Source organism: Protopterus annectens, chromosome 7.part0, assembly GCF_019279795.1.
Source record: "Protopterus annectens isolate FY-2018-M chromosome 7.part0, PAN1.0, whole genome shotgun sequence".
NCBI classification, from domain to species: Eukaryota; Metazoa; Chordata; order Ceratodontiformes; family Protopteridae; genus Protopterus; species Protopterus annectens.
Window position 1 is genome coordinate 688,968,057 of NC_056739.1, and position 26,423 is coordinate 688,994,479.

Genomic DNA, 26,423 nt, shown 5'->3' on the forward strand with positions numbered 1-26,423 from the left:
AAGGACACGTACAATACAACCAAGCAGTCCTTTCTGCACTCCTTAATTTTTTAAAAACATATCTCAGAATTTTTTCATCTGCTTATAAAATATATATTTTGTGTCATTACAGTGGGATGTAACGTCACCGAATAATATTAATCTTTAAAACTGTGAATATTCTATTTACTATTAAAAATGTGGCTTACTGTAAATGCTATTAGTCTGTTAACATTCAAATGGAACAACATAAGAAAGTTCCTCAGCTGGGCTTTTTTTTCCTGATTAAGCACAGTTTGATTCTAAGGAATGTATTTAGAAGTAAGTACTGATTAGCTTGCTTTGCTTTTGCTCAAGTTATGATAAAATTAAGATAGGGCAGCAGAAGGCATAGTGTTGTATTTATACAAGCTATTAAATAAACAAGTGACTTTGCCTTTAAGATCTAACTACATCATGATGCATGCCTCTCAGAAAAAAAAACATGCAGAGGTTTTCCATTTGCAGATATTTTTTTCTTACAGAGTAGTCACTGAAATATGATTCTGTACTTATGAAACCTTTTGTGGTCTCCAGTGTGTTGCCTTCAGATTTAGTTTAGAATTTCCTTCACCTTGTATCAAATCTGCCTGCAGTAAGAAATGTTTACTGCCCAAAGCTTCATACAGTATCACATGACTGCTGTAGTCAAACTCCTGAACCAGGAAACTGATCCTCAGTTTCATTTCTCTCAGAGTTGCTCTTTCCTTTTCTAAGTCCAAAAAAAATGACCTCCTATGGAACTTTCTTTACAAAGGAACAGTTTGTCTGTTCAATTTGTTTGGAAGTATTTAGGGATCCTGCTACTATTCCTTGTGGCCACAGTTTCTGCATAGCCTGTCTGAAAGCATACTGGGATCGAGGTGATCGTGAGAGTTTGTACCTTTGTCCTATCTGCAGAGAAGTGTTCAAGCCCAGGCCAGCTCTCCGCAGGAACAACATCCTGAAAGATGTTGTGGAGCACTTCCTATCTTTTCAGCCAGAGGTCAGTCAAATCTCACACATTCCCACTGATGATGACATTTTCTGTGACTTCTGCACTGATGTGAAACAGGGAGCAGTCAAGTCTTGCTTAGTGTGCATGGCTTCTTACTGTGAACAGCACATACAGTCCCACTATCAAAAGGCTGTTCTGAGGGCACACAAGTTGGTGTGTCCCATGAAAGATTTTGAAGGACATCAGTGCAAACTTCATGCTCGACCCCTGGAAATGTTTTGTCGCACTGATCAGGCAAGCATCTGCTATGAGTGTTTGGGTCAAGAACATAAAAATCATGAAACAGTGACTTTGGAACAAGAAAGAGCTCTAAAACAGGTATGCGCTTTTCTGCCACATTTTCTAGTTACAAATAGTTTTCTGGAGAGTATTGTAAAGCTGCATTTGGCTGTTTGATCTGATTGTGTAAAGATTATGTTTTAAAATATCTGTATGATAAAACAGAATTTTAAAGCAGAAAGGAAACATTAGAACTGTGTTAAATGTCTTTGAAATGGGTTCAAAACAAAATACTGTTGATTTTTTTTTCTGTTATGAAATGGGTATTTTAAATCATATGTGTAGTATTAAGGATTAAATTAGTTGCTGCAAGTCTATTTATTTGTGTAATAAAGTATGACAGGTAGTTATTTAGCAAGGTGACACTCAGCTATGCCTTGTGTCACACTGTCTGTAGGAATTGATTAACATCAACATTAGAATAATCCCTGGAAATACTCTACTGCCATATTTGTAATTGTGTCTGTGGTTTTAATTCAGACTCTTACTTGGGGGAACAAAGAGAGATAAACAAGTCCTCTTCATGTCTTAGGGCTAGAGTTTTAGATTTAGGCGTAATATTAATGTTTCAAAGTTAGGGTTAGTGTTTTAAGATAAGGGTTAGAGTTTTAGGGTAAAGGTTAGTAGTTTATAATTAAACTTTTAGGGTTAAGGTTAGGATTTTAGCTTTAGAGAAACTTAAGTTCCTTAGATTACATTTCCTAGGGGGACCACAATAGTGAAGCACACCACCATATTTCTCAACTGCCCAGAATTACAGATTGTCCAGATTTTTGCTTCATATATTTGTCTGTTCTGGTAATGTTTGTGTTTTTCTGGCAAATCATTAAGAATTGCAGTCACTAAATAATGACAGACATTTGACTTTCAGGCTTCATATCTTTCAGAAAATGCATTCTAATACAAAACATGTTATTCTACAACTTTTAACAACAGTTTATAAGAGTAGTACTTAAAATAAATCCCTGTTTGGATTTATTTGTAGAATAAAAAATAAAAAACTTAAGCACTTTCACGATAATTCCTATCGCTTCATCAGACCTGATGTCTGATGAAGCGATAGGAATTATCGTGAAAGCGCTTACATTTTTTATTTTTTATTCTACAAATAAATACAAGTTTGTTAGTGCAAGACTGGTGCATTATAGCAATAACCCATGCCTGGGTGTGGGTAATGCTGGATTTACCCACGGTTGGTGTGGTTTGGTCACGAGGGCGAAGTCCGAGTAACCAAACAAAGCCAACAGTGGGTAAATCCAGCATTACCCACACCCAGAAGTGGGTTATTGCTATTATACAATGACATTATTTAAGAAAAAAAATAATTCATTTTCTTAAATAATGGCATTGTATAATGCCTCCTTGCTGCCCTTCCGCAGCTGTCTGGTATTCTGCGTTAGTTCTGATGTACTGCGCATGCGTATGCCTATGCAGTACATCAGAGCTGTGGGCAAAAGCAACGGAGAAAGCAAGATATCCGTTGCTTTTTACAGACTGTTTCGCTATGTTAAATGGGTTTAACATAGCGAGACAGCTTTAAAAAAAGCAACGGAGCCATTGCTTTTTTAAAGCTGTCTCGCTATGTTAAACCCATTTAACATAGCGAAACAGTTTGCAAAAAGCAACGGAGAAAGCAAGATCTCCGTTGCTTTTTACAAACTGTCTCGCTATGTTAAACGCGTTGCGAGACAGCATTAAAAAAAGCAACGGAGGATGTCCGTTGCTTTTTTTAATGCTGTCTCGCTATGTTAAAGGAGTTTAACATAGCGAGACAGTGTGAAGCAACGGAGATCTTGCGTTCTCCGTTGCTGTAAAAAAAGAGTTATAGTAATGGAAAAAGTCCGGGCGACCGGACCTTTTTCCATTACTATAACTCTGATTTACAACGTGCACGTTGACCAATCAGCGTGCCCATTTTTTGAATATTAATGGGGGGTCGTTGTATAATTTGTTTGTTTTACAGTTCTGCTGATTTTGCACCTTTCCCTACCCTGAGCCATTTTGTTGGTTTCTGTTTCTATTATTTTGGATTTGTCTAGAATTCTTGAGCAAAGACATTTAGAGGCTTGCACAACACTTTTTTTTACTTTTTTTTTTTCCATTTCACACCAGTTCTCATAAGTGGGTTTAACACATGTACTCAATTTAAAAATTCTACTAAGTAAATGAGTCACTGCAAATAACCGATGCCATGATATTAATAAACTGAGAACACTGTCATTAAAGAGCACAAACATCAGTATAAGGCTAACCTGTCCAGATGATTTACATGAAAATTTACAGTACATTTTTTTCATACTGTAAGCAATAATACTGCAGTCAGGATTCTTGGTGCTTCACTTCTCGTATGAATACGTTCATTATATCCTTGCTTTATTTACTATAAATATGTTAGTAACATACCTCTCAACCTCTTAGCGCAAGAAATCTGGACAAAGCCTAACAAAATGGGGGAGAAAGGCCCAAAAACAGGGACATATTTTAAATATTGCTCTTATAAACTTAAAAAGTTGCTAGATTAACAGGGTTTGTTGACACATTTTCTGAAGGATTTGAAGTCCGATACTCAAATGTATGTCATTATTTAGTAACATCAATCCTCAGATCATTCCAGTGATTTGCAAGAAAAACACAGATTTTATGAGGAATAGAACAACAATATGAGGCAAAAATTTGGATATTCTGTGAAAATCTGGAGAGCTGAGCGGTATGATTAGTAAAGAATTAAGTTTCATTATTTGCCGGAAGGTTAATATCCTTATGTTGTTATGTTTATTAAGAATACTATACAGTCTAGTTACTTGTATACATTACATTATTTTTTTCTCTTAAATGTGTCACTGAATGCAGGCTGTGTGCACAAGTAAATAGTGCAGGCGTTAAGTCCTTAATTGAAAATATCCACATAAGTTACAAATATTTATGCTTTCATATAGTCAGAAATGTTTTTGCAACAGTTTACACATATAATTACCTGTGTAGTTATGTTTCCCATTTTCTTTTCTTTCCTAAGGTAGCATGCACCTTTTTTGATATCAGTTCTGTAAGAATGAATTTCTGCTAGCTTTTCTCTGGTTAACATAACAGAAAAGGCCATTCTATAGGCAAAGGTTGAAGTGACCATCTGCCAGGCTAGACTGAAGAGATTTATGTGATGAATGAGGTAGTAAAGGGGGGGGAGTTTTTAACCGTTTAAAAATAAATATACATAGTAAAAAGTAAATAATGGCCATTTCTAATTTGTCTGTGTATTGTGGCATCTGAGCTTAGAGCCGCGGTGGTGGTGCTGCGGTAGCGTTGTCGCCTCACAGTAAGACGCTGTTCGGTTCGATTCTCAGCTAGAGCGTCTTCTGCGTGGAGACATGCGTGAATGGGCATACCTTCGTTGAAGGTTGTGCGTCAGGGCTGGTAACTCGGCACATAAAAATCAACTGCCAATCATTAGCAGACCGGAGTTCTGCTGTGGCGACCCTAACCGGGAAAAGCCGAAAGACACAAACATTGTGGCATCTGAGCTTGCAGAATGTAGTACCCATTAATGGGATTGTGTCTGTTAGGATTGCTTTTAAAAGAGGGTATGTTGTGGAAGTAAGATACAGAAAAGGTAAGTATATTAGAAAGAGACAAGTCTCTATAGCAAACAGATATGTTTGAGGGATATAATGACCACTACTAATGCAAGAAAATAGATTCCTAACCTCTAGGTGTAGAGGGGACTATATGAAGTTTCCACAAGGTGACCAATGATCACAGTTTTTCCAGGACAGTCCCAGTTTGGAAGTCTCTGTCCTGGAATCCCAAACATTGTCTTTGGGACACAAAAATGTCCCAGTTTAGACCACTCAGTCTGAATGGTGACTTGCCTTCCCAGGGTGGCCATTCCCCCTGCATTCCCATCCTAAGCAGCTCTGGGGACTTTGTGATTTTTCGGGGATGTCTTTGCTCTGGCAGGAGCCATCCAGGCCCTGTTACCATCAGTCACTCCCTCAAGGACTTCCATCGTGGGGGGTTTGCTTGATCCCACTCACCCAGGTAGGAGCTCTCCAGGCCCTACACCCATCTGCCTGGTGCTTCCATACTGACTTTTGTCAAGACCAAACCCTACAGTCCTCCCCTTCGACCTGGCCAAGAGACCTTCCCCAGCTGTGGCCCCCCATGTCAGGGGACTTTGCCACCTGCATGTCTCCTGCAGGCTTGCCAGATTGTGCCAGATCGCTCATGCCCTCGAACCCTCTCAGGGGAGCTTCCCTCCAATCCCGTCCACTCCTCCGGAACTTTCCTCGGCCGCTGAGGGCCAGATCCGCTCTCATGAAGGCTTCAGAGTCTCCCTGCTTTCCCATCCAGAGCAGCTCTGGGGACTTTGAGATTTTTTAAGGATGCTGTCAGTTATGGGGTGAAGTTGGATGCCTTCGCCCTGGCAGGAGCTCTCCAGGCCCCTCTGACATCCACCCTGGTGCTTCCTCAAGGACTTCATCATTGGGAGCTCTGTCTGACCCCACTCACACAGACAGGAGCTCTCCAATCCCCGCTGCTGTCTGCCCCAGTGCTCCCTTAAGGACTTCTGTTGTGGAGAGCTCTGCCTGATCCCACTCACCCAGGCAGGAGCTCACCCAGGCAGGAGCTCACCCAGCCCTGCCACTATCTGCCTCTCTCCCCCTTCCAGACTTCTGTCCCAGATGGGGCATGGTCCGTACCCCCTCACCCAGGCGAGAACTGTCCTGTACCTGTCACTTTCCATCTCTCTCTCTCCCTTCCAGACTTCCATCGGGACTGACCCCTCCACTTTTACCCAGGAAAGAGAGCTCTTTTCAAGGGATACATATCACCTAACTGCTGCCAAATCATGCAGTGTCATGCGTGCTCTTGGAGTCTCTCAGGGGATCTTCCCAACCTCATGGAACTCTGCTGAGCCACGAAGCCTCAGACTGCCCCTCAGCCAGACTTCTGTGACACTGGGTCTCCACTTAACCTTACATCTAGGGCTTTAAACCTCACAGGGGAGATGGCCCTGGGTCCCCCATCTCTGCAGTTTTTGCGGCACACCTCACTCTCTCACCCCCATGGTGCCAGGCGCCAACAAATGTGCATCACTTCAGGCTTCCTGGCATGTGGCCTCTTGCCTCCTGGGTCATGCTATTTTATTTTTATTTTACATTTGTTGACCGGGATTGAATTTAAATTGACTTATCATAAATCAAGGATAGTATTTCTCGATGTAGAAATCATTAGGAATCAGGATAACACTCTATCCTCCAGGATGTTCAGAAAATTCCCTGAATTTAACTCAATATTACATGCTACCAGCTTCCACCCACAACATGTCATCCAAAATATACCAAAATCCCAGTTTCTTAGAGCCAGGAGAATCTGTTCTAGCCAACAATCCTTCCTTGATGCCCAAGATGATTTGACTTGTAGATTTATTAAGAGGGGATATCGTCCAGGTTCGGTACATCTTGCTAAAAGATCTGTGTCTAGCTTAAATAGGGAAGATTTATTAATATATAAAGATAAGAGCAATTGCCAGCAGTTGCAACCTTTACGTTTGGTAACTACATACGGACGTAATACACAGGGCTTTAAAAACATCATACAGAGACATTGGAACATTCTTAAAGTTGATTCAAAACTTTACTCTGTGTTGCCAGATCATTGTTCTTTTTCATTCAGAAGGGGACAAACCATTGGTTCAAAATTGAGTCATTATAAGAGAGTGGGTGCAGATTTTTCTGAACCAATTCAGCGGTCTATTTCAGGGAAACCCATTGTTGGATGTATTCCCTGTGGGCATTGTTCATTTTGCATTCGTGTTTCACGCACTAATGAATTCACCAGTAAAAATACCTCACAAGTTTTTGACATAAAGTTTTGGGCTAACTGCAATACTGAGTGGGTCATCTATTTGGTGACCTGCACTTGTTCTGCTTTCTATGTTGGAAAGACTTCTCGAGCTTTCCGTTTCAGAATTTGTGAGCATTTGAGTGACATCAAAAAGAAACGTATCAGCAATGCTTTATACAAACACTGTTTGCAACATGTATCTGCTTCATACAAATTTGTTGTTATTGATTGTATTAGGGGGAAATGTAATGATAAACAGTTCTGGCAGGAATTACTTAGCTCCAAGGAGAAAAAATGGATTATCAAACTTGGAGCTTTGTTTGCACCTGGTCTTAATGACCAATTGTGAATCCTGTGTTTGGATTGGACCGTGTGTTGGACCAATCCATATATATGTGTATGTATTGTGATATTCTGTTTTTTCATTTTTGTATTTCTCTGAAGAAGGCTCAGAGGAGCCGAAACCGGTTTGGAAATTAATCTTGTTAATAAATGCTTTTTTGATATGGTTACTACCAACACTTGCTGGCTTTTTTGTTGGTTGCCCTCCACTTTTACCCAGGAAAGAGAGCTCTTTTCAAGGGATACATATCACCTAACTGCTGCCAAATCATGCAGTGTCATGCGTGCTCTTGGAGTCTCTCAGGGGATCTTCCCAACCTCATGGAACTCTGCTGAGCCACGAAGCCTCAGACTGCCCCTCAGCCAGACTTCTGTGACACTGGGTCTCCACTTAACCTTACATCTAGGGCTTTAAACCTCACAGGGGAGATGGCCCTGGGTCCCCCATCTCTGCAGTTTTTGCGGCACACCTCACTCTCTCACCCCCATGGTGCCAGGCGCCAACAAATGTGCATCACTTCAGGCTTCCTGGCATGTGGCCTCTTGCCTCCTGGGTCATGCTATTTTATTTTTATTTTACATTTGTTGACCGGGATAGTCCGACTGGATGCATGTCCATTTTCAGTGGAGGCCCGGGGAGAAAAGCTCCAAGGGTAAGCAGATACAGCATTACATAATACCAGCATTACATATTACAAACAGACTATTTACAGAGATTACATAAGTAAGCAAGTTAAACAAGTTCCACAGGTTAGAGTTAATCCCGAGTGTAAGTCAGGATTAAATTAAATTACACAGTAAACTGGTTAACAGATTTTTACACATTCTAGATAGAGTTAACCAGGCTTGATACATTGACATAGCCAGTTAAGTGACAAATGTTTTTTGAGTCTAGTTTTAAATTGACCTAAGGTGGAAAGTAAGGTAATATCAGCTGGAAGAGAGCTCCAGGATCTACTTACAAAGTTTGCAAAGAGAGAGTCACTGGCTGCGTTATTAATTTTGGTAGTCTGAATTAGTAGTTTGTTAGAGGATCGAAGCAGTCTAGGATTGTTATAGGGGGTGATAATATGTTTAAGTGCAGGAATATTGTCCAGATTATAGAGGATTTTATAGGCCATAATCAGTTGGTTATACTGGATTAGGCTGGGTAGTTCAAGCCACCCAAGCTGATTTAGATTGATGCAATGATGTGTCCTAAAAGGCAGCCCAGTGGCAAATCTGGCAATGTAGTTGTAGCAAATTGAGAGTTTGTTAAGGACAGTCTTGTTTAAATTCGAGAGGAGATGGGATGCATACAGAAGGGCTGAAAGAAGGTGAGAGCGAGCTATGGCAATTTTAGCTGGAGGGGTTAGGAAGGCTTTTATTCTGTAAAGTGACCCTAGTTTTTTATTGATGGTTTTGATAGTTTGGTTAACATGTAGGTCGAATTTTAGATTATTATCTATGATGACACCTAATAGTTTTGTAGAGGGGTCAGGGGAGATTATTGTGCCATCATTTGAATTTATGGTAAAGGTGAAAGCGGTAGACCTACCTGTTGGTGAAAATAACAGCATTTTAGTTTTCTTGGGATTTAGGATCAGATGACATTCAGAAAGCCAGTTTTCTATTGTATTAAAGGTGGTCTGGGTAGCTGACCATAACTCTACTGGAGATGTGGCCGAGCAAATCAGAGTAGAGTCATCAGCATATTGGATACATCTGACTTTTGGGATGACAGTGTAAAGGTCGTTAATGAAGATGGAGAACAGCAAGGGCCCTAGTATAGAGCCTTGTGGTACTCCAAGGGTGTTAGGTAGAAGTTTAGAGAGTTTGTTCTGCCAGAGAACAGCCTACTGTTGACCATTCAGGTAGGGTTGAAACCATTGAAGGGCTCTAGTATCTAGACAGAAAGTTTGCAGGGTGTGGATTAAAAGTTGGTGATCAACCATATCGAATGCCTTGGAAAGATCCAAGAAGAGGGCTGAGGATATATAATTATTGTTGCGATTATGGTTTATGGTGTTGGTAAAGGCTAGGAGGTTTGAAGTAGTGCTGTGATGAGGACGGAAGCCATGCTGAGTGTCTTCCATAAGGTGATTCTGGATTAGGTGTTGCATGAGTTGTCTGTGAATACATTTTTCCATAATCTTTGCAAGTGGAGAGAGTATAGCTATTGGCCTATAATTGGAGAATTCAGTAGAGCTGCCTCCTTTGTAAAGTGGGATTACATAGGATATTTTCCAGACGGTGGGAATTTTAGCTTCTACTATGGTTCGATTGATTAGTATTGAGATGGGGGTAAGCAATAGCATCAGCTGATTTTTGTAGGTACTCGGCAGAGAGTTGATCAGCAGAAAGTGTAGTTGGTTTTAATTTTTTTGATCAAGGTACGGATAAGTGAAGTGGCGACTGGTTGGAAGCTGATTGCGAGTAGGTTTCTAGGGGTGCTACTTTCAGGACCAGGGGAGCTAAGAGGTAATTGGCTAGCTAGGGCTTGAATTGTCTCAGTAAAGAATCGGTTAAAACTGTCAGAAACATCTTCAGGAGTTTTATCAATGGTAGCAGCAGGGATTGGGGTTGAAGTTTGTCCAGGATGTAGTAGATTATTTAAACCTGCCCAAAACTTCTAAGGGTTATTTTGATTTACTGTGACATCCCCACAGTGCCTGCTGAAGGCCGGGAGGCCAACCTGCCTGCCCCAGTGTGAGATGACATGGCTGCCCTATCTCCACTCCCATGGGGGCTGGGAGAATGGGATTGCAGACCTGGCTTCCCGGGGTGGCCCTCAAGTGTCCCAGTTTAGGTCCTGTAACAAAATGGTCACCTTGAGTTTCCATGATAGTTTGTGTAAAGGAAGAAGGCTGAGTTGTGAGGCTGAGGTTGAGAAGTGAAAGAAAAGAACCCATTCTGTGCATGTTCTTAAGTGAAACAGATGTTTGAACTGTGAGTGAATACTATAGACACAATGGAAAGTTGATGGGGTTTATTGTAGTGCAGGGACACAGAGAGACAGAAGTCTGTCATCCCAAACACCATTGTGGACTACCTAATGAATAAGGCACCATACAGTTTAAAACTGTTTTATCAATGGGCAAAATAGTTAAGCCAAGCTGTTATTTTATTTCATGTGTCTATGTTAAGTCTTTAAACTGCATTTAAGGCTGAATTATTGATATAATTCCACTTGAAATGCTACAGCGGTGGCTGTAGGTGGCAAAAGAATATATATGTATGTATCTATGTATCTCTATATTTTTCTCTCTCTCTATCTAATATATGTATATATGGCTCCCTATTACGCTGTCGCAGACTCAGGTTGTCGAATGCATCTTTATTGAACTGAAAAGCGCAAAAAGGCAAAATAGCGAAGCAGCTTTTCAGCAAATTCTTTCCCTGGGAAAGAATTTGCTTGGCAGCTTTCGCTACTTTGCCATTTTCGGCACTGTAGTGCGATCTCAGAGTTGGTATACAGGTTCATAGGTTGGTGCTAGGCTATCAGCCCTAGGGCCTATACAAGCCTAGCCATAACAATTCCCTGGCTATTTCTTCCCACACTATTTACTTCCCTGGGCCCCCTGTCTAGCAGAACGACTGACGTGATCCCCGGGGTGAATTTCCTTTCTCCCATCCAATCGTCAAGGTTCCTTTTGAAGAGGGCCAAAGAGGCACTCTGCTTGACATGTATGGGCAATCTATTCCAGAGTCTGGGGACAGGCCCCCACGTTAGGGGTTGTAATGTTTTACAGCTTTTTTTTTTTTTTTAATTTCGGAACAGCGATTTTTTTTTCCCTTGGGAAAAAAAAATCACTGTTCCAAGGTTTCGATGCTGTAAGCTTTCACTTAAATGGGGTCGATTATGTGTCGTTCGCTCTTCTGAGTGTGCGATATCATAATATAGACCAGTATATACACACGTGTGTGTATATGTGTCTGCGACTTTTTCTAACTACTTGCTCTGCCTGAGTTTTTCTCCACCCTGAAAGGAATGAAAGCCTTCGGAGTAAATACTACTTGTTAATGATGTAGTAGGGAACCTGTAGTGAACTGAGTGCGCATTTTCTTGAGTGGTGAGTTGATAAATTGGGGAACTGTTAAAACCCTTGTGGCTTTGCAGGCATTTGATCTAGGCAAAGAGACCATCATGACTGTTAGTTGTTTTAAAGAACTATTAAAAACTCTGGTGCCTATATCAAAATTAATAAAAAAGGTTCCTTATAGCAGTGAAAATGGTTCCTTCTCTTGGTGAAACTTTCCTTTGAGGCCTATACTTGAGTACAGTGAAAGTATACTTGTTTTTTCTATTGATAATAATCTTATAATACAAAGCCAAATGCTTGTACTTAAAGTTTATCTAATCTGCTCTCCTCAAAATTGAAAAAAAAAAAAAAAATCAAAGCTTTGGTAAGCTATAAGGTTTTAGTGACCTTGTCTGCAGCTCTTCATGTAAGATGTGGAGGCACTGACCAACATCTGTATTGCCTTCAGCAATAGATATTGATAGTGAACCAACTGTCCACCTCACTGGGGATCAACAAATTTATTGCACCTCTGAGGAAGCTCAGAAGAGAAGTGATGTGCTGGTTTATTCAGTGGTTTTTCAGAGACAAACAGCTACAGAAAAAAAATGATTTTGTGATGAATGTGCCAGAATACTGCCCTTCTGTCTAACTGTGGACTTGCTGAAGGCTTACACAGACCACAAGTATGCTTATGCACACAACTACCAGAAACTGAAAAAAATATTTTGACTAGGACTGCAGCTTTACTCAAGGCACAGTCACTTGCATTTCACACTATGGACAGACTAGTAAGATCAAAACTGGGTAATGAACTGTATATTTCGAAACTGTGGCTAGATCCTAATGTAAATAATATAAATAAAATGTTGAAATGTTGGCTGTAGATAAATTTAGAAGAGCACTCCCTACCTAGCAAGTTAGGTATTTCAAGATAACCCTGTGTCTTCTGAACAAAAAGTAGTGTTTCTTAGCAGAATATGTGTTGTTAACCGAAATCGTAAGCCTTGAGTCAGACATGCATGCTGCAAGGGCTAATAAGAAGCCATCACCTAAGTATGTTTCTTTTCCTGTCAACAAGAAAAAATAAGTGCTATCTGAGTTGGTTTGGTTTAAATATTCTAGAAAAGGGTACATAACAAAGTAGTACAGAGTTACTGACAGCAGTACAGCTCGTGCAATAACTGTTACTGCTAGCCAATAACCTGTACCTGAATGCAGATTTATGAAATGGGATAATGCTGAACTTTTAACCACTAGATATATCACATACAACGTCTGCTTTTTGCCACAGTACTGTGACTAAACTTGCTAAATGTAATCCTTTGATGGAGGAGAAAGAGATGAAAGTGTTGTTTGATTCAGGAAGCATGATGACATTAGAGAGTATCAGTTATGTCTTCAAGCATAAAACATCTGGTAAACAGAAAATTGAAGTAATGTGTGTGTGTGTGTGTGTGTGTGTGTGTGTGTGTGCGCAGCGTGCAGCGTGCGTGCGTGTGTGTGTGTGTGTGTGTGCGTGTGCAGCGTGCGTGCGTGTGCGCAGCGTGTGTGTGTGTGTGTGTGTGTGTGCGTGTGTGTGTGTGTGTGTGTGTGTGTGTGTGTGTGTGTGTGTGTATGGAGACAAAAGGGAGCAATCTGTAACACAAACAGACATACAAACCCCTTTTAGGTAAAGTGTTACACTTCGTAGTTCTCTAGTCCCTAAGTTAACATATAATGTGATAAATGGCCAAGAATTTCCCCAGTTCTAAGAGCTACAGAAGTTATAAGGGAAACTTCAATGAGATATATTGCCAGAAATACATATCCCAGTAAAGAAAGGGAAATGGGAGTGGAATGCACAAAAAAACTAAGATTTGTCTCTTGGCGAAAGGGTTACATATATCTGATCATGAGTCATGTCAAAAGCCTCCAATTATTGAGGTAATAATCAATGTGAGTGCAAGCAGGGAAGGGTCCTAATTAAGAATACACTAACAGATGTAGGTGTAGAATATACTCCAGTTGTTAAAGTTTTGGAGACTTGGGAAGGGGCCCATTGTCGAGGACACATTAATGGATGTAGGTGCAGAACTTGAAGAAGAGATGGTTGAATCATATGCTGAAGAAAAGTCAGGGACCTGAACAGAGTCTTGAGCTTCTCCTTGCTCCAACAGGCAGAAGGATGGAGAGAAACAGAAGCAAGACATTAAGCGTGTAGAAAAATAAGCTGACTACTGAATTAGACAAAACGAAAAGCACAATTGTGTAAGTAAACTTACCATAAGAGGTGATATTCAAATACTCACTGCTGCAGTAGCCCAAGCTATATCTTGCTAAGGATATAAAAGCTGGACAGCTACCAAAGCTTCAGAGCACTTTCCACATACCCAAAGCATTAGTCAGCTTGAGATGAGCTAGCTAAAAGTCAGGTTTTGGAGTTTTCATGCCAACAGAGAAAGGGAAGTTACAGCCCTAAGAAGGACAGTACTATGAAAATAAACATAAATGTTCACACCCTGGCATAAAAAAAACATACAGAAATAAGAAGGATGGAGGGTGGGAGTGGTACTGCAAAAGTAATTATTCGAACATCCACTGTTATGTTACATTTACTTACACAACAGTACAATATTCTACATAAGAATTGCTGCTCCGGTAGCCTAAACTATGAGTAGATTACCATAGCTTAGATAAACTGGAAGGAGGAAGGGTGAGAGTGCAGGAGCTACTGCAGAATGGTCTTAGCAAAGCCTGTCATTGACCTGGACAAGGAATCTTGTTTATAGTGCTTTGTAAAACTATGCACAGAGGACCGCATTGCTGCTTCTAGAATATATCTAGAATCCAACACTGTCCAAAAAGACACAGATGAAGCCAAGGCCCTGGTAGAGTGAGCCTTAACCCTGCATAGAATAGTTTTGTTGTGGTGGGTGTAACAAAAAGTAATAGCATGAGACGGCCATTTAGAAATAATCGTTTTTGACACTGGTTGTCCTGTTTTTTTTTTTACCTTTACAAGAAATGAACAACTGATTGGAAGTTTTGAAAGATTTTGTTCTGTCAAAATGGTATTCGAGTTGCCTGTGGACATCTAAGGTCTGCAGTTATTCTTTCTCACTCATTTTTAGATTCTGAGAAGACAGGGATATGGACAGCTTGGTGTAAGCTATGCTTTGATACTTCTTTAGCTATACAAGAAGGATTAGTTCTTAAAGAAAGCCTGTCTTTGTTGAAGGTGAATTAAGAGTGACCACTCAGATACTATTCTTACAGAGGTCAGAACCATAAGTAAGACTGTTTTCCATGTCAAGAACCTGAGGTCCTCCCAATCAGCTTGCTCAAATGGAACAACAGTTAGTTTTACTAACACAAAAATATGATCCGAAGGAGGAGGAACCACCTGTTTTCTAGGAGGCTTCATATACAGCACTCCTTTAAAAAAAATTTAACATGAGACCGCATTAAAAGAGAAGGATCCATGGTCAGACATGCTGAAATGGCCAACAAATGAATCTTAGCTGAGGACTAAGACTGGATGCTAACTCACACAAATACTCTAGAAAAAGAGAAAAACTGGCCTTGAATGGGTGCTGGTTATTTTCTTGGCAGCAATAAGAAAGCCTTTTCCATTTGCTAAAATATGATTTTGTAGTAACAGGTTTTCTTTTCTGCTGTAATACCACTTGCAAATTCTCAGAAAATAAGCATCTAAAAGGTAATAAGAGTCTGTTATCCAGGCAGTTAGTTACAGTTGTTTGGGGTTAGGATATATCGAACACCCTTGGTCTTGTGTGAGTAAATCCAGTCTATGAGGAAGCTTGTAGTAATTGTCCCTATTTCCAGAAGAAGGGAGAACCACTGTTGCCCTGCTCATAAGTGAGTCACCACAATGATTTTTCCGGTGTCCTTCTGAATCTTCAGAATTATCCTGGATATTAGTGGAAAGGTTACATTCCTGTCCAAGGAAAATAAAAAGCATCTGACTTCCAGGTCTTTTTGCATGATGTCTTGGAGAAGAATCTTGCCAATTGATTGTTCAGAGAGAAGACAAATAGACCTACTTGGGAAACTCCCCACAGCCGGATGAAATCTTGGAAGACCCCCTGATCTAGTTTCCATTCATGAGGTTGTGCCCTTATCTTGCTCAGCTTGTCTGCCACACGGCTTTGCTCTGATGCAATGTGGGATACCTGCAGAGTGAGATTGTGCTGTGAAGCTATATCGCAAGCTAACATGGCTAACCTGAAAAGGGGATATGACCTGATTCCCCCTTGGTTGATGATGTACCATATGACTATGGAAATGTCTATAACAACTTGAAGAGATGCTGGCAACTAAAGATGGTTCAAAGAGTTGAATGCCATGATCAGAGCAAACATCTGTTTGATATTCATTGATTCTCTCCTTGATGTCCCATACACCTTGCACTTTTATTTCTACTGAATCTGCTCCCAAAGCAACGTCTGAGGCATCTGTGGTGATAGGCTGCTTTGGAACAGGGGAGGGAAAGGGAAGACCTGGATTCAAGGATGTTTATTTTTCCACCAAGTGAATTCTCTTCTGAGAAACCATAGAACTGGGATTTGAAAAGACAAAGGATTTTGGTGCTGGGACCAAAGAAATGTCAGGCACCATTGTATCTTTCTCATGTGGAGTCTTGCCAGAGTATGAGAATCACAGATGCCACAAGATGCAAAATCCTGAGGTATTGCCTTGCAGTGAATGAAGTCTGAGTGGAAAGCCTTGTAAAAAGATATATGGGTCCCCTTCAAAACATCTAAAACTCATAACATCTAATTTCATAACATTGAGACCTGAACATCTAAAGCCCATACTATTGAATTTCATAACATCTAACAGTACAAATCACATGAAAATAACATCCTCTCCACATATAATGATATATAATGACACCAAACTACCAAACACTTTTTACTATGTTTCTGCAGGGGGGCTTGATACAGTGAGGTTAGGAAATTAACTTTTTTCCACTGTAGTGCGATCCTGGAGTTGGTATATTTAATTTATGGGGGGTGTCCACATGGGGGGTGCAGGGGGTCTTGCCCCCTGCAGAAATGTAGTAAAAAGTGTGTTTGGTAGTTTGGTTTCGTTATATGTGGAGGGGATGTTATTTTCTTGTGATTTGTAGTGTTAGATGTTATGAAATTCAATGTTATGGTTTTTAGATGTTTTGGGTTTTAGATGTTCTGGTCTCAATGTTATGAAATTAGATGTTATGGGTTTTAGATGTTTCAAAGTAGACCCATACATATATATATATATGAGAGAGAGAGAGATGTTTGTCTTGTGTGTAGCTCACACTTTGAAGGAGTCAAAAAAAGACTTTTGAATGTTCTCTTGGAACCCCAGCTTGTGCAAAACATCTTGAAAAAGACTCTCTAAGGGTAAGCAAGTCACCTGGATATCAAAAATGTGGATACCCTGTAGCCTGCAGTGAGCTATAACTGAAGCTGGGCACTTTGTAAACACTCTTGGTGCAGTGTGTAGTCCAAAGGATAAGGTAGAGAACTGATGATGTGATCAAGACACAAAAAAACTTTAAGAAATGCCTAAAGTCTGGATGAATAGGGATGTGATGACAAGCGTCTTTTAAATCTTTTAAATCTATCATTACTTGGAAACTGAAGTGACATAATTTTCAACTTGGGCACTATCACAATCAGGTTTAGGAAAGAAAGAAAGATCCTGAACTAGTCTCCAAGCATTTTCTTTTGATGGCACTAAAAACATCCTTGAATAAAAAACGTTTCCTCTCTTAAGAAGGAGGAAGTGTTTCTGTCACTTCCTGGGACAACTGCTGATGAAGGACAGGTGGAAATAAGACTCTGGTGTGGCTGATGACAGTTCCTGACCCCCTTACTCCATGGTAAAGCTGTAACTGTTCTGTACAAAATGTCTGACGTTGCATGTTTTGATTATACTGCTGTAAAGAAATGTCTTTAAGAGCTGTTTAAACTAACACCTGAAATATATAGGAAAACGTTTTGTGAGCACAGATGCAAGGCAGATGAAAGTGTGTGAATATGTTGCGGAATTGAGCACTTATTCCATAGGTGGGTGAGTGGATGTCAGGTCACCACTTTTGAAGGGCTGGCAGACTTTTTGGTGAGGGAACAAGCCCTTAGCACTTTGCCTGAGGACATGGGGATCTGATTAACTGATAGACAATGTGCTACTTCAGATGAGTTGGGGAAGAAGGGAGACCTATACCTGGCAAGCAGGGCAGCCCTGCACAGGAAGGGGACCCCCCAGTACTGCTCATGGTTTTAAAGGAACCCATGGTGGGCAGCACAGAGTGCCACAACAGAATCTGCCAGTAGCAGGGGAAACCACTAGTCCAGGTACACATCCAGGAGCTAGGGTTAAATGTTTCGAATGCAAATAGTGGGGCCATGTGGCTTACAGGTGTCCACAGAGGCAAGGTGGGGAACAAAAGGTGAGGACGCCAGTAAGTCGGAAAGACAAAATGCCAATAGTGGGTTGTCTTGAGACAACAGGGGTACTAAACTACCATCCTGCAGATGTTCTGAGAGGGAAGGATTTGGATGAGGCAGTATCATGTGCTTATGCAGTTACACAAGGTCAGGCTAGGAGACAAGCATGTGGGTCTGGTAGCCTGGGGAGACTCAGACAGACTGCATACTTGCAGCCAAGACTGGTGAGGTGGTTACTTCAGCAAGTAAGCTATGCTGTAGCAGTGAGACTAAAGGTGAGCCACAGCTGCTTGTGGGTGCTGATGGTCCCTTGGACAGGGTGACTGCAAAGGTAGAGGTGAGTAGTAGTACCCAGGCTGACAGTGAGGCACCACTGTCAGAGGATGCCAGACTTCCTGTGGAAGGGGAGCTGGGAAGGGTTACAAGGCATGAGTTGAGACAGGCTCAGTTCTCAGACCCTACATTGCAAGGCCTGAGGTAGGTAGCTAGGGAGGCACCTGATTCTCAAGGAAAGGGGGAATCTGTATACTGGGACAAAGGGTTACTATGCAGAGAGTGGAAACCCTGAGGAAGGGCTAGAAGGTGAGAAAATACAGTAGTTGGTAGTGCCTAGAGCATACCGTCTGGCACTTCTAGCCATAGCCCATGATATTCCCTTTGCAGGTCATATGGGCATAAAACGTACAAAGAGTCATATTATGCAGAACGTTTATTGGCCTGGAATTTCCAGAGATGTAACAGGGTACTGCAGGACCTTTGAGTAGTGCCATAAGGTAGGCAAGGCAGGAGACAAGGTGAGAGCTTCTTTGATGTCTTTGCCTGTGATTGAGGAGCCATTTCAGAGGGTAGCTATGGATATTGTGGGTCCTCTGAGTACCCCAAGTTCCACAGGGAAAAAGTATATCCTAGTGGTAGTGGATTATGCTAGACGATACCCTGAGGTGGTAGCTTTGTCCTCCATTGAGGCAGAGAAGGTGGCAAATGCTTTGTTAGAGATCTTCAGCAGGGTAGGTTCCCAAAAGAAATACTGTCTGACAGAGGTGCCAATTTCATATCAGACCTGCTGGCTTGTCTGTGGAAGTCCTGTGGGGTGAAGCACATGAAGACCACCCCCTACCATCCCCAGACTAATGGTGTTGTTGAGAGGTTAAACTCTACAATCAACTCCATGCTACGGGCATTTGCAGATCAGTTTAAGTGATAGTGGGACACATATTTGCCCATCTGTTGTTTGCTTCCAGAGATGTTCCCCAGGAGTCCACAGGTTTTTCACCTTTTATGTTGCTGTATGGGCATAGGGTGAGGGGACCTCTAGATTTAATTCAAGATGAGTGGGAAGATGAGTGCGAGTCTCACAAGGCGTCTGTTGTGGCTGATGTCCTAAACCTCAGGACAAGGCTCAGGGAACTCATGGGCTTAGCCCAGGAGAACCTGGCAGAAGCCCAACAATAGAAAAAGGTGTGGTATGACAGGAATGCTCAAGCTAGAGAGTATGCTGTGGGGCAGCAGGTAATGGTTCTCATTCCTGTCACACACAACAAGCTGCAAGCAGCTTGGGAGGGACCCTACAAGGTGGTAAGAAAGGTAAGTGATGTCAACTTCATGGTGGAACTGCTAGGCAGACAGCAGGGGCACAAATTGTACCATGTTAACATGAAGAAACCTTACCATGATAGGGAGGCCCTTGTGCTGAGCATTTGCAGAGGATTGCAGGAGGAGTCTGAGGGAGATCTGGGGACTGATCTCCTCAGTGAGGCTCGGGCTGACACCTCAGTGGAAGGGGTAGCAATGTCCCAGCAGCTGTCTCCTACCAGGTTCGAGAAATTCAAGCAGTGTTGCAGGAATTTGGGGACATGTTCACTGGGAAATCAGGGTGCACCCACCTGGTGCAATACCAGGTGGATACAGGACCCCAGAGGCCTATTAGGCAGGCCCCTTATAGGGTGCCTGAGAGAGTCAGACAAACCCTGAGGGAGGAGGTACAGGAGATGTTGGAACTAGGGGTGATTCAAGAGTCCAACAGTCCCTGGGCCTCCCCAGTGGTGCTGGTGCCAAAGAAGGATGGCAGCACCACGTTTTATGTGGATTACAGGAAATTATATAGTCACAAAGAGTCGGATGCTTACCCCATGCCTAGGACAGATGAGGCTCTAGAGCAGCTGGGTGGGGCTAAGTATCTTACAACCATTGATCTTACCAAGGGTTACTGGCAGGTGCCCTTGACTCCCAGTGCTAGAGAGAAGTCAGCCTTTGTGACTCCTTTTGGCTTGTATGAGTTCACAAAGATGCCCTTTGGGATGAAGAATGCCTCAGCGACTTTCAAGAGGCTGGTAGATCATATCCTAGTAGGAACCATGGGGTGGGAGCTGTACTTAGCCAGATTTCTTCAGGTGGGAAGAGGACCCAGTGGTTTATCTCAGTTGTAGGCTCCAACCCAGGGAGGAATGCTATGCAGCTGTAGAGAAGGAATGTCTAGCCATAGTGTGGGCACTGCAGAAACTCCAGCCTTATCTGTATGGAAGGAAATTCACTGTTATGACAGATCACAACCCCCTAACATGGTTAAACAGAGCTAGCCAGCAAAATGCCAAGTTACTAAGATGGAACCTGGGGTTGCAAGCATATGATATGTCACTGCAGCACCGCAGTGGGATTAGCAGGGAATGGGGTGAGGTACACTCAGATAGACCTAACCCTCTCAAGCGGCGCTTCTCAAGGGTCACTTGAAGAACTAGCTTGAGTTCTCTGGGGGGGGGGGTGTGAAGACTGGTAGAGATGGGTGAAGGCTGCCAGCCTAGCCAGATAGAATTTTATAGATAATTATATCATTTGTAAATATGAATATGAATCACAGGCTTGTTGTCTTAAATGAAAAAAAAAATGCTGTTACAAAAATGTGGCAACAGTGCTCACTACTGACCCAGTAAAAGCATGTTGTGACCCTCTGATCTAAAGTCGGCTCCAGTCTGGCTAGATGAAGGCTTCCTGCCTATTGTTTTAAGGCTAAAGTTAATGACCAGAATTTACCTGTGGAATGTCCTTTATTGCTCTAAGTATAAAAGAATGTAAATGCAGTTTCTGTCAGCCTTAGAACACCAGGAAAGTGTGAAATGATGTAATGCTTTAGCAGAACTGCAGTTTAAATTTAAACAGTGAGAATCAGAGATTATTAAGCATTTTTGTCGTGATATCCAACTCATCAGCACTCTGCCTGTTGTTTTATGTAAGTTATCTTAGACTTGTGCTTTCTTTTAGAGAGCTAGAAATTAGAAAGTTTAGACTGTGTTTTTCTGTGATGTTAGAACTGTACTGCTGAATTATTTTAAGTATTTCTGTGTGATCTCTGAACTCCTGACTAGCACTGACTGTGTAGTAAAATGTATTGCCTTGTGGTTTTAATTATTTATTATTAAATATTTTAAAACCTTTTAACTGTGACTGGTTTGTGTAGAGAAAATGTAAGCTCTTAAGAGTACTTGCATGCCTTTGGTAAAACTGTACAAAGCCACTGTAATAAGCTTTGAATCTTTAGTCACATCTACCAATTGGATAGTAAGATTGCACAATAATAATTGTACACCCTTTTAAGGGCCTTTGAGTAACTGATAATTATTACTGGGTGGTGGCAGTTGATACTACCGTATAGTCTGGGTAAAAGGGGCACAGCTGGAGAACCTGTGCCAGCCTTCCCCAGAAGTGTCTGTGTGGCTGTGTAAACTCTTATCTCAAAGTGTGTGTGTGTCAGCTACTTGAGCGGGGACATGAATCACTGGTTGGACATAGAGGGTGCTGAAGATTTTAGCTTGCCCACTAGGCAGAGATCTGGACCTTATAGCTGTGCTAGTGGGGAGTCTTATTGGAGACCTGGGGAGCAAGGGAGTGACCAGCCCGGACTGACTGTGATCTCTGTGTGCTCTTAAGGGAAATTGCACTTTACTGTGTGTATTTGTTATCCTTTCCTCATATATAAGATGCCCTCTCTAGTGTTAGTGGTGAGGATTGAGGCTCCTTGATTGCTGGGCCAGGGCATGGGCGTCACATCAGCTTACCCCTTTCATCACACTTTTCGATCACCTCTCAGTAGAGGAGCCAAAAATGCAATTTCTACCCAAAGAAGAATTTAAAATCTCATTTTAACATCATTTTGGAGGTTCTGAGAACGCAGCCATGCAAACCTCTTAAAAATAGTGCCAGTGGCCATAGCCCTGGAAAACCTATCAGCTGAATCATACAAACACAGTGAACAATGATTGTGACTTGTGAAATGGATGAAACTAAATTATTTAAAGCAGATTTTTCCTCCCAAGAACAGACTGCAGACAAAACATTCATCATACTTTCACAATTAGTTAAAAAAAACTGTAACATATGATTGGGCCTGACAGTTCAAAATTCTGAAAATCAGAGTTGCAGAAGCATACACTTTTTCCCCATGCTTATCAATAATCTTCCAATCCTTGTCAGAAAGAGTAGGATGGAAATTAACTAAGTGTTTAGCAGCAGTATGATTAACTAAAGGTATAGCTGTTGGATCAGATTTGTGAAGAGTGTATAAAAATTTAAAAGATAGAAGAACTTTATACATTCCCTCTCTGACTTTTTATGGGCAGCTGGATGACTATCAGGAGAATTGTAGGCAGTCACACACATCCTCCAAAGCTGACAGAACTGATGGGATGGGAGATGGTTCTGGAAATTCCTTCTGTATCAGCTCATTGTATTTTCTGAGAGACTGAGAAACCTCACTGTTTTCCCACTGAAAACGCTGCCACATTCTAGAAACAGTTTTAGAGAAAGAAAAATCCCCACAGAGAGAATCAGAAACTGAGTTCTTCTATGAGCCTGAATCAGAAATCTGAGAAGAAAAGCCTGTATCTGTCCCTTCATCTTCCTGTCCAGATTCAGAATCTTAAATCTCTACAGGAAAAGAGGAATACCTCTTTGTTTTTACAGAAACTACTTTATAAGAAGGATCAGTTGCCTGAATTAAGCCCTGAGCCAGACCCAGTAAAGTGCTCCTGTCTAAGGAAATTTGAGGTCAACATGCGTTTCTGTTTCTCTTTCTGACAGGAAAAATGGGGCCAACATTGTTATTAATGGCAACAGCAGGTTTCCTAGAGATGTGCACAACATCCTGACAAAACAGGGAAGCCTTCCCTGTTTCTTCTGCCTGGATTGACAAGAGTAGCTTTCTCTTTCCCACTGAGGGGGCCTCAGCAGTGGCAGATGACATGGCTAGCCCCAAAATAGCATAGTGGCTGCAGGTGCTATACCACAGGGATTTGGGGTAAAAGATGAGTGGTCTGAGGTACAGCTAATGGCCAAAGTTGAGTCACCTACCTGTGGCAGAGGCAAGCTACTAGGCTGCTGTGGTGGCAAAGGCTGTCTGCTTAACTTTTTCTTTTTATTGCTGGAAGAAGGACAGACCTTAGGCCTGATAGTTTGTTCCACGTCATGCTGAAAATGGTGCCTCTTTCCTGGAGAAAACAAACAGCAAAAGCCAGTAAAAATGTACAGTTTTTAAAGTCACCTTTTCACATTAAAATGCAACCAAAAGCATTTTAAAATGCTTTGAGAACCCCAAAATGTAAAATAAACTCATTTTTTCCCACAGAAAAATGTATTTTAAATACTTTAAACAAATTTTAAATTGACAGGAAAAAGAGTGCTCTCATTTAAAACTACAATAAAGTCTCATGACAGTCCATTAAAACACAAACTCTTAGATTAAAAATAACTTTCCTGAACAGGAAAGTGTTATTAAATAAACAATTTTTAAAGTAGAAGTTTTTTTTCCCCAAAGGAAAAGCATAAGCCAACTATCAATCCTTGAAAGCCCCAGAGGAAGACAATATTTGGCATTAGAAAAGCTCTGAATGGCTTGGTGCCCAAACCTGCCATTTTAGTCATCTCGACTGATGGTTTGAGTGTGAGTAGGGTGCCTTGAAGCTTTGGAAACTGGGTGGTGGTTGTATCTTTGTTAGGATATAACTCATATGGCTAAGGCTTAAGGAGCAGTGATCAATATGAAGGCTTAAGGAGCAGTGATCAATATGATGAACATCATATAACAATAATATTTGTTTAGAGAATTCAAGGCAATACAGCACTTGTGTTAGAGTGTTGAAACCAATTTCCTTGCAAAATGGAAAAAAAAAACATTTGATACTGTAGGAAAAAATATGTGAAGTAAATTGTAGAGCAACACAACCAGGAAAAAGAAAAAAACAGAACAGTTATGCCATGTAGATGCTCTGAAACCTTGGAAAGAAACTGAAGTTTCTGTAGTAAATTTGATTGCAGAAGAATTTAAGATTCCCATAGTATGTCCTGAAATCAGAATAAAGAAGATATCACCAAAGTCTCAGAAACAATAAGTAAAGGAATTTGTACTCGGGAATTGGAGCATATTCTCTGAGTTGTCTAGTAGGACAGTTTAATCCAATATAATATAGAAATTGTGTCTGGTGAGAGAATAAGTTTGAAATTGTACTGCATGCCAGAATCCAAGTGTCAACTTGTTAAGGATGAAATGCAGCAAATTTACAAACTTGGGGCCACAGAAAAACCCCATAGTGAGTGAGCCCCATTGTACTGATCCCCAGGTTAGATGGATCTGAAAGGTTTTGTAAAGACTTCAGGAAATTAAATTGCATACCTACTTTGATTCATATCCTATGTCTCAACTGGACAAACTGATTGAAAAATTGGGTAAGGATAGATTTCTGTCTACTTTTAACCTAATTAAATGTAATTTGCAAATTCCACTAGACCCAGAAGCTAAGAAAAAATGGCATTTTCTGTACTAGATGAACTCTTTACTTACAGAATCCTACATTGTGTTCTCTATGGTGCACCTACAACATTCCAGAGGCTTACCCCCTTACCAGATATGCAGCCTACCTAGATGATGAAGTAATATCCTTTGAAGAGTGGGAATGTTGTGTCCCTAAATTTAAACAGTTCCGGATTCCCTGTATTAGGTAACGTTGAATGCTAACTCAGCTAAGTGCAAGTTGGGTACGTCAGAAACTCACTATTTTGGCAAGGTAATAAGAGAATGGCTAGTAAACCACAAGACAACAAAATAAAGGAGTACAAAACAGCCCATGCCAGCTACTCAGAAACAGACTTTTTCAGACATGGCTAGTTGCTGTTGTAAAGTTTTTACTAATTTTGCTACTATTGCTTTCCCCTTGACTGATCTAATCAAGGGTAAAGTTCCCTTGAAGGTTAAGTGGATAGTTTAAACAGAATGAACCTTTAGTAAACTAAAAGAAATGCTTTATTCAGAATCACTACAGACTTTTTCAAACAATAATTATTGCACACAGATGTGTGTTAGGCAGAGCATCAGCCTTTTTTTAGGTTAAAGATGAGGATGATCATCTCATCTATTATATAAATAGAAATCCCAGCAATGCTAAGAGATGTTATTCGGAGAGACACAGAGAGACAGCGAGACAAAGAGCAATATTCCTGGATAGCTACATGCTAAAGGGGCATTATATTTTGTAATAGGCCTGATAAGAGAGAACTAGACAGGGATAATAACTTCCTTGAACCCGAAGGATATGGTCTTTGTAGCTGGGCCAAGCACACACACACACACATATATTTATTTATATATATATATATATATATATATATATATATATATATATATATATATATATATATATATATATATATACATACATACACACACACACACACATATATATATGTGTGTGTGTGTGTGTGTGTGTGTGTGGTGATTGAAAGAGTGTTTGCCTGTGAATGTGTCTAGATCTGTAATGAGAATATCTATTTTGAAGTGGAGTGACATTTATGCGCTTAATGCAGGAGTGTCATTTCCTAAAGAGAAAAATGCTACATTTCTTTGCACAGAGTTTTAGTCTATGGTCCTCTCCATGAATTCATAGAGTTTAGGCCATTTTGAAGGATATAGTTGCTTCTGACAAGCTGATGATAGCTCTGAATTTGCAATCATCAGCAAGAGATCCCTGGTGCCAGCTTGGACATCAGTGAAGTATATGCCAAACAGTAGCAGTGCCAGCATGAAACCCTAAGGAATATCACTGATGGTGACCCTTTTGGAAGTAAATGTGCCATGAACCCTACCTGAGTAGCTTGTCTCTGTAAGCCAGTTTACAGCTGGAAAAGATTTTTCTTTATCTGGGTTAGTATTCTCTCATCAGCACTTATTGAAATAAATAAATTCACAAGTCATTTATTAGTGCAGACAAACATACATTTCTTTCTCCTTTAAATGGGAGTGTCAAATGCCAGAGAGAGACGTACATTACATTCCTTGGGGAATACATAACTGCACTTTTTCTCTGGATACCTTGTGTCCCTTTTGAGTTAAAGAAATGAGCAAATGTATGGTGTCTTCTTGCTTGCTTGATTCCAAGGAAGGAGGAGCTAAAAGCAGGCCATCTATGTACTGAATAAAAACAGAACTGCCTATGAAAGCAATTGTATCTAGATCAACTTTTAAGT

The 26,423-nt window shown here is 40.9% G+C and overlaps 1 protein-coding gene across 1 annotated transcript in view; it reads left to right on the top strand.

Annotated features, from left to right (window-relative positions):
* Positions 1–745: 745 nt before the first annotated feature.
* TRIM47 (tripartite motif containing 47) overlaps positions 746–26,423 on the top strand; it is a 160,414-nt gene continuing 134,736 nt past the window's right edge. Inside the window, exon 1 of the mRNA XM_044077223.1 lies at positions 746–1,333. Within this exon, the coding sequence (XP_043933158.1) occupies positions 746–1,333 (588 nt within the window). The remainder of the gene's footprint in view (positions 1,334–26,423) is intronic.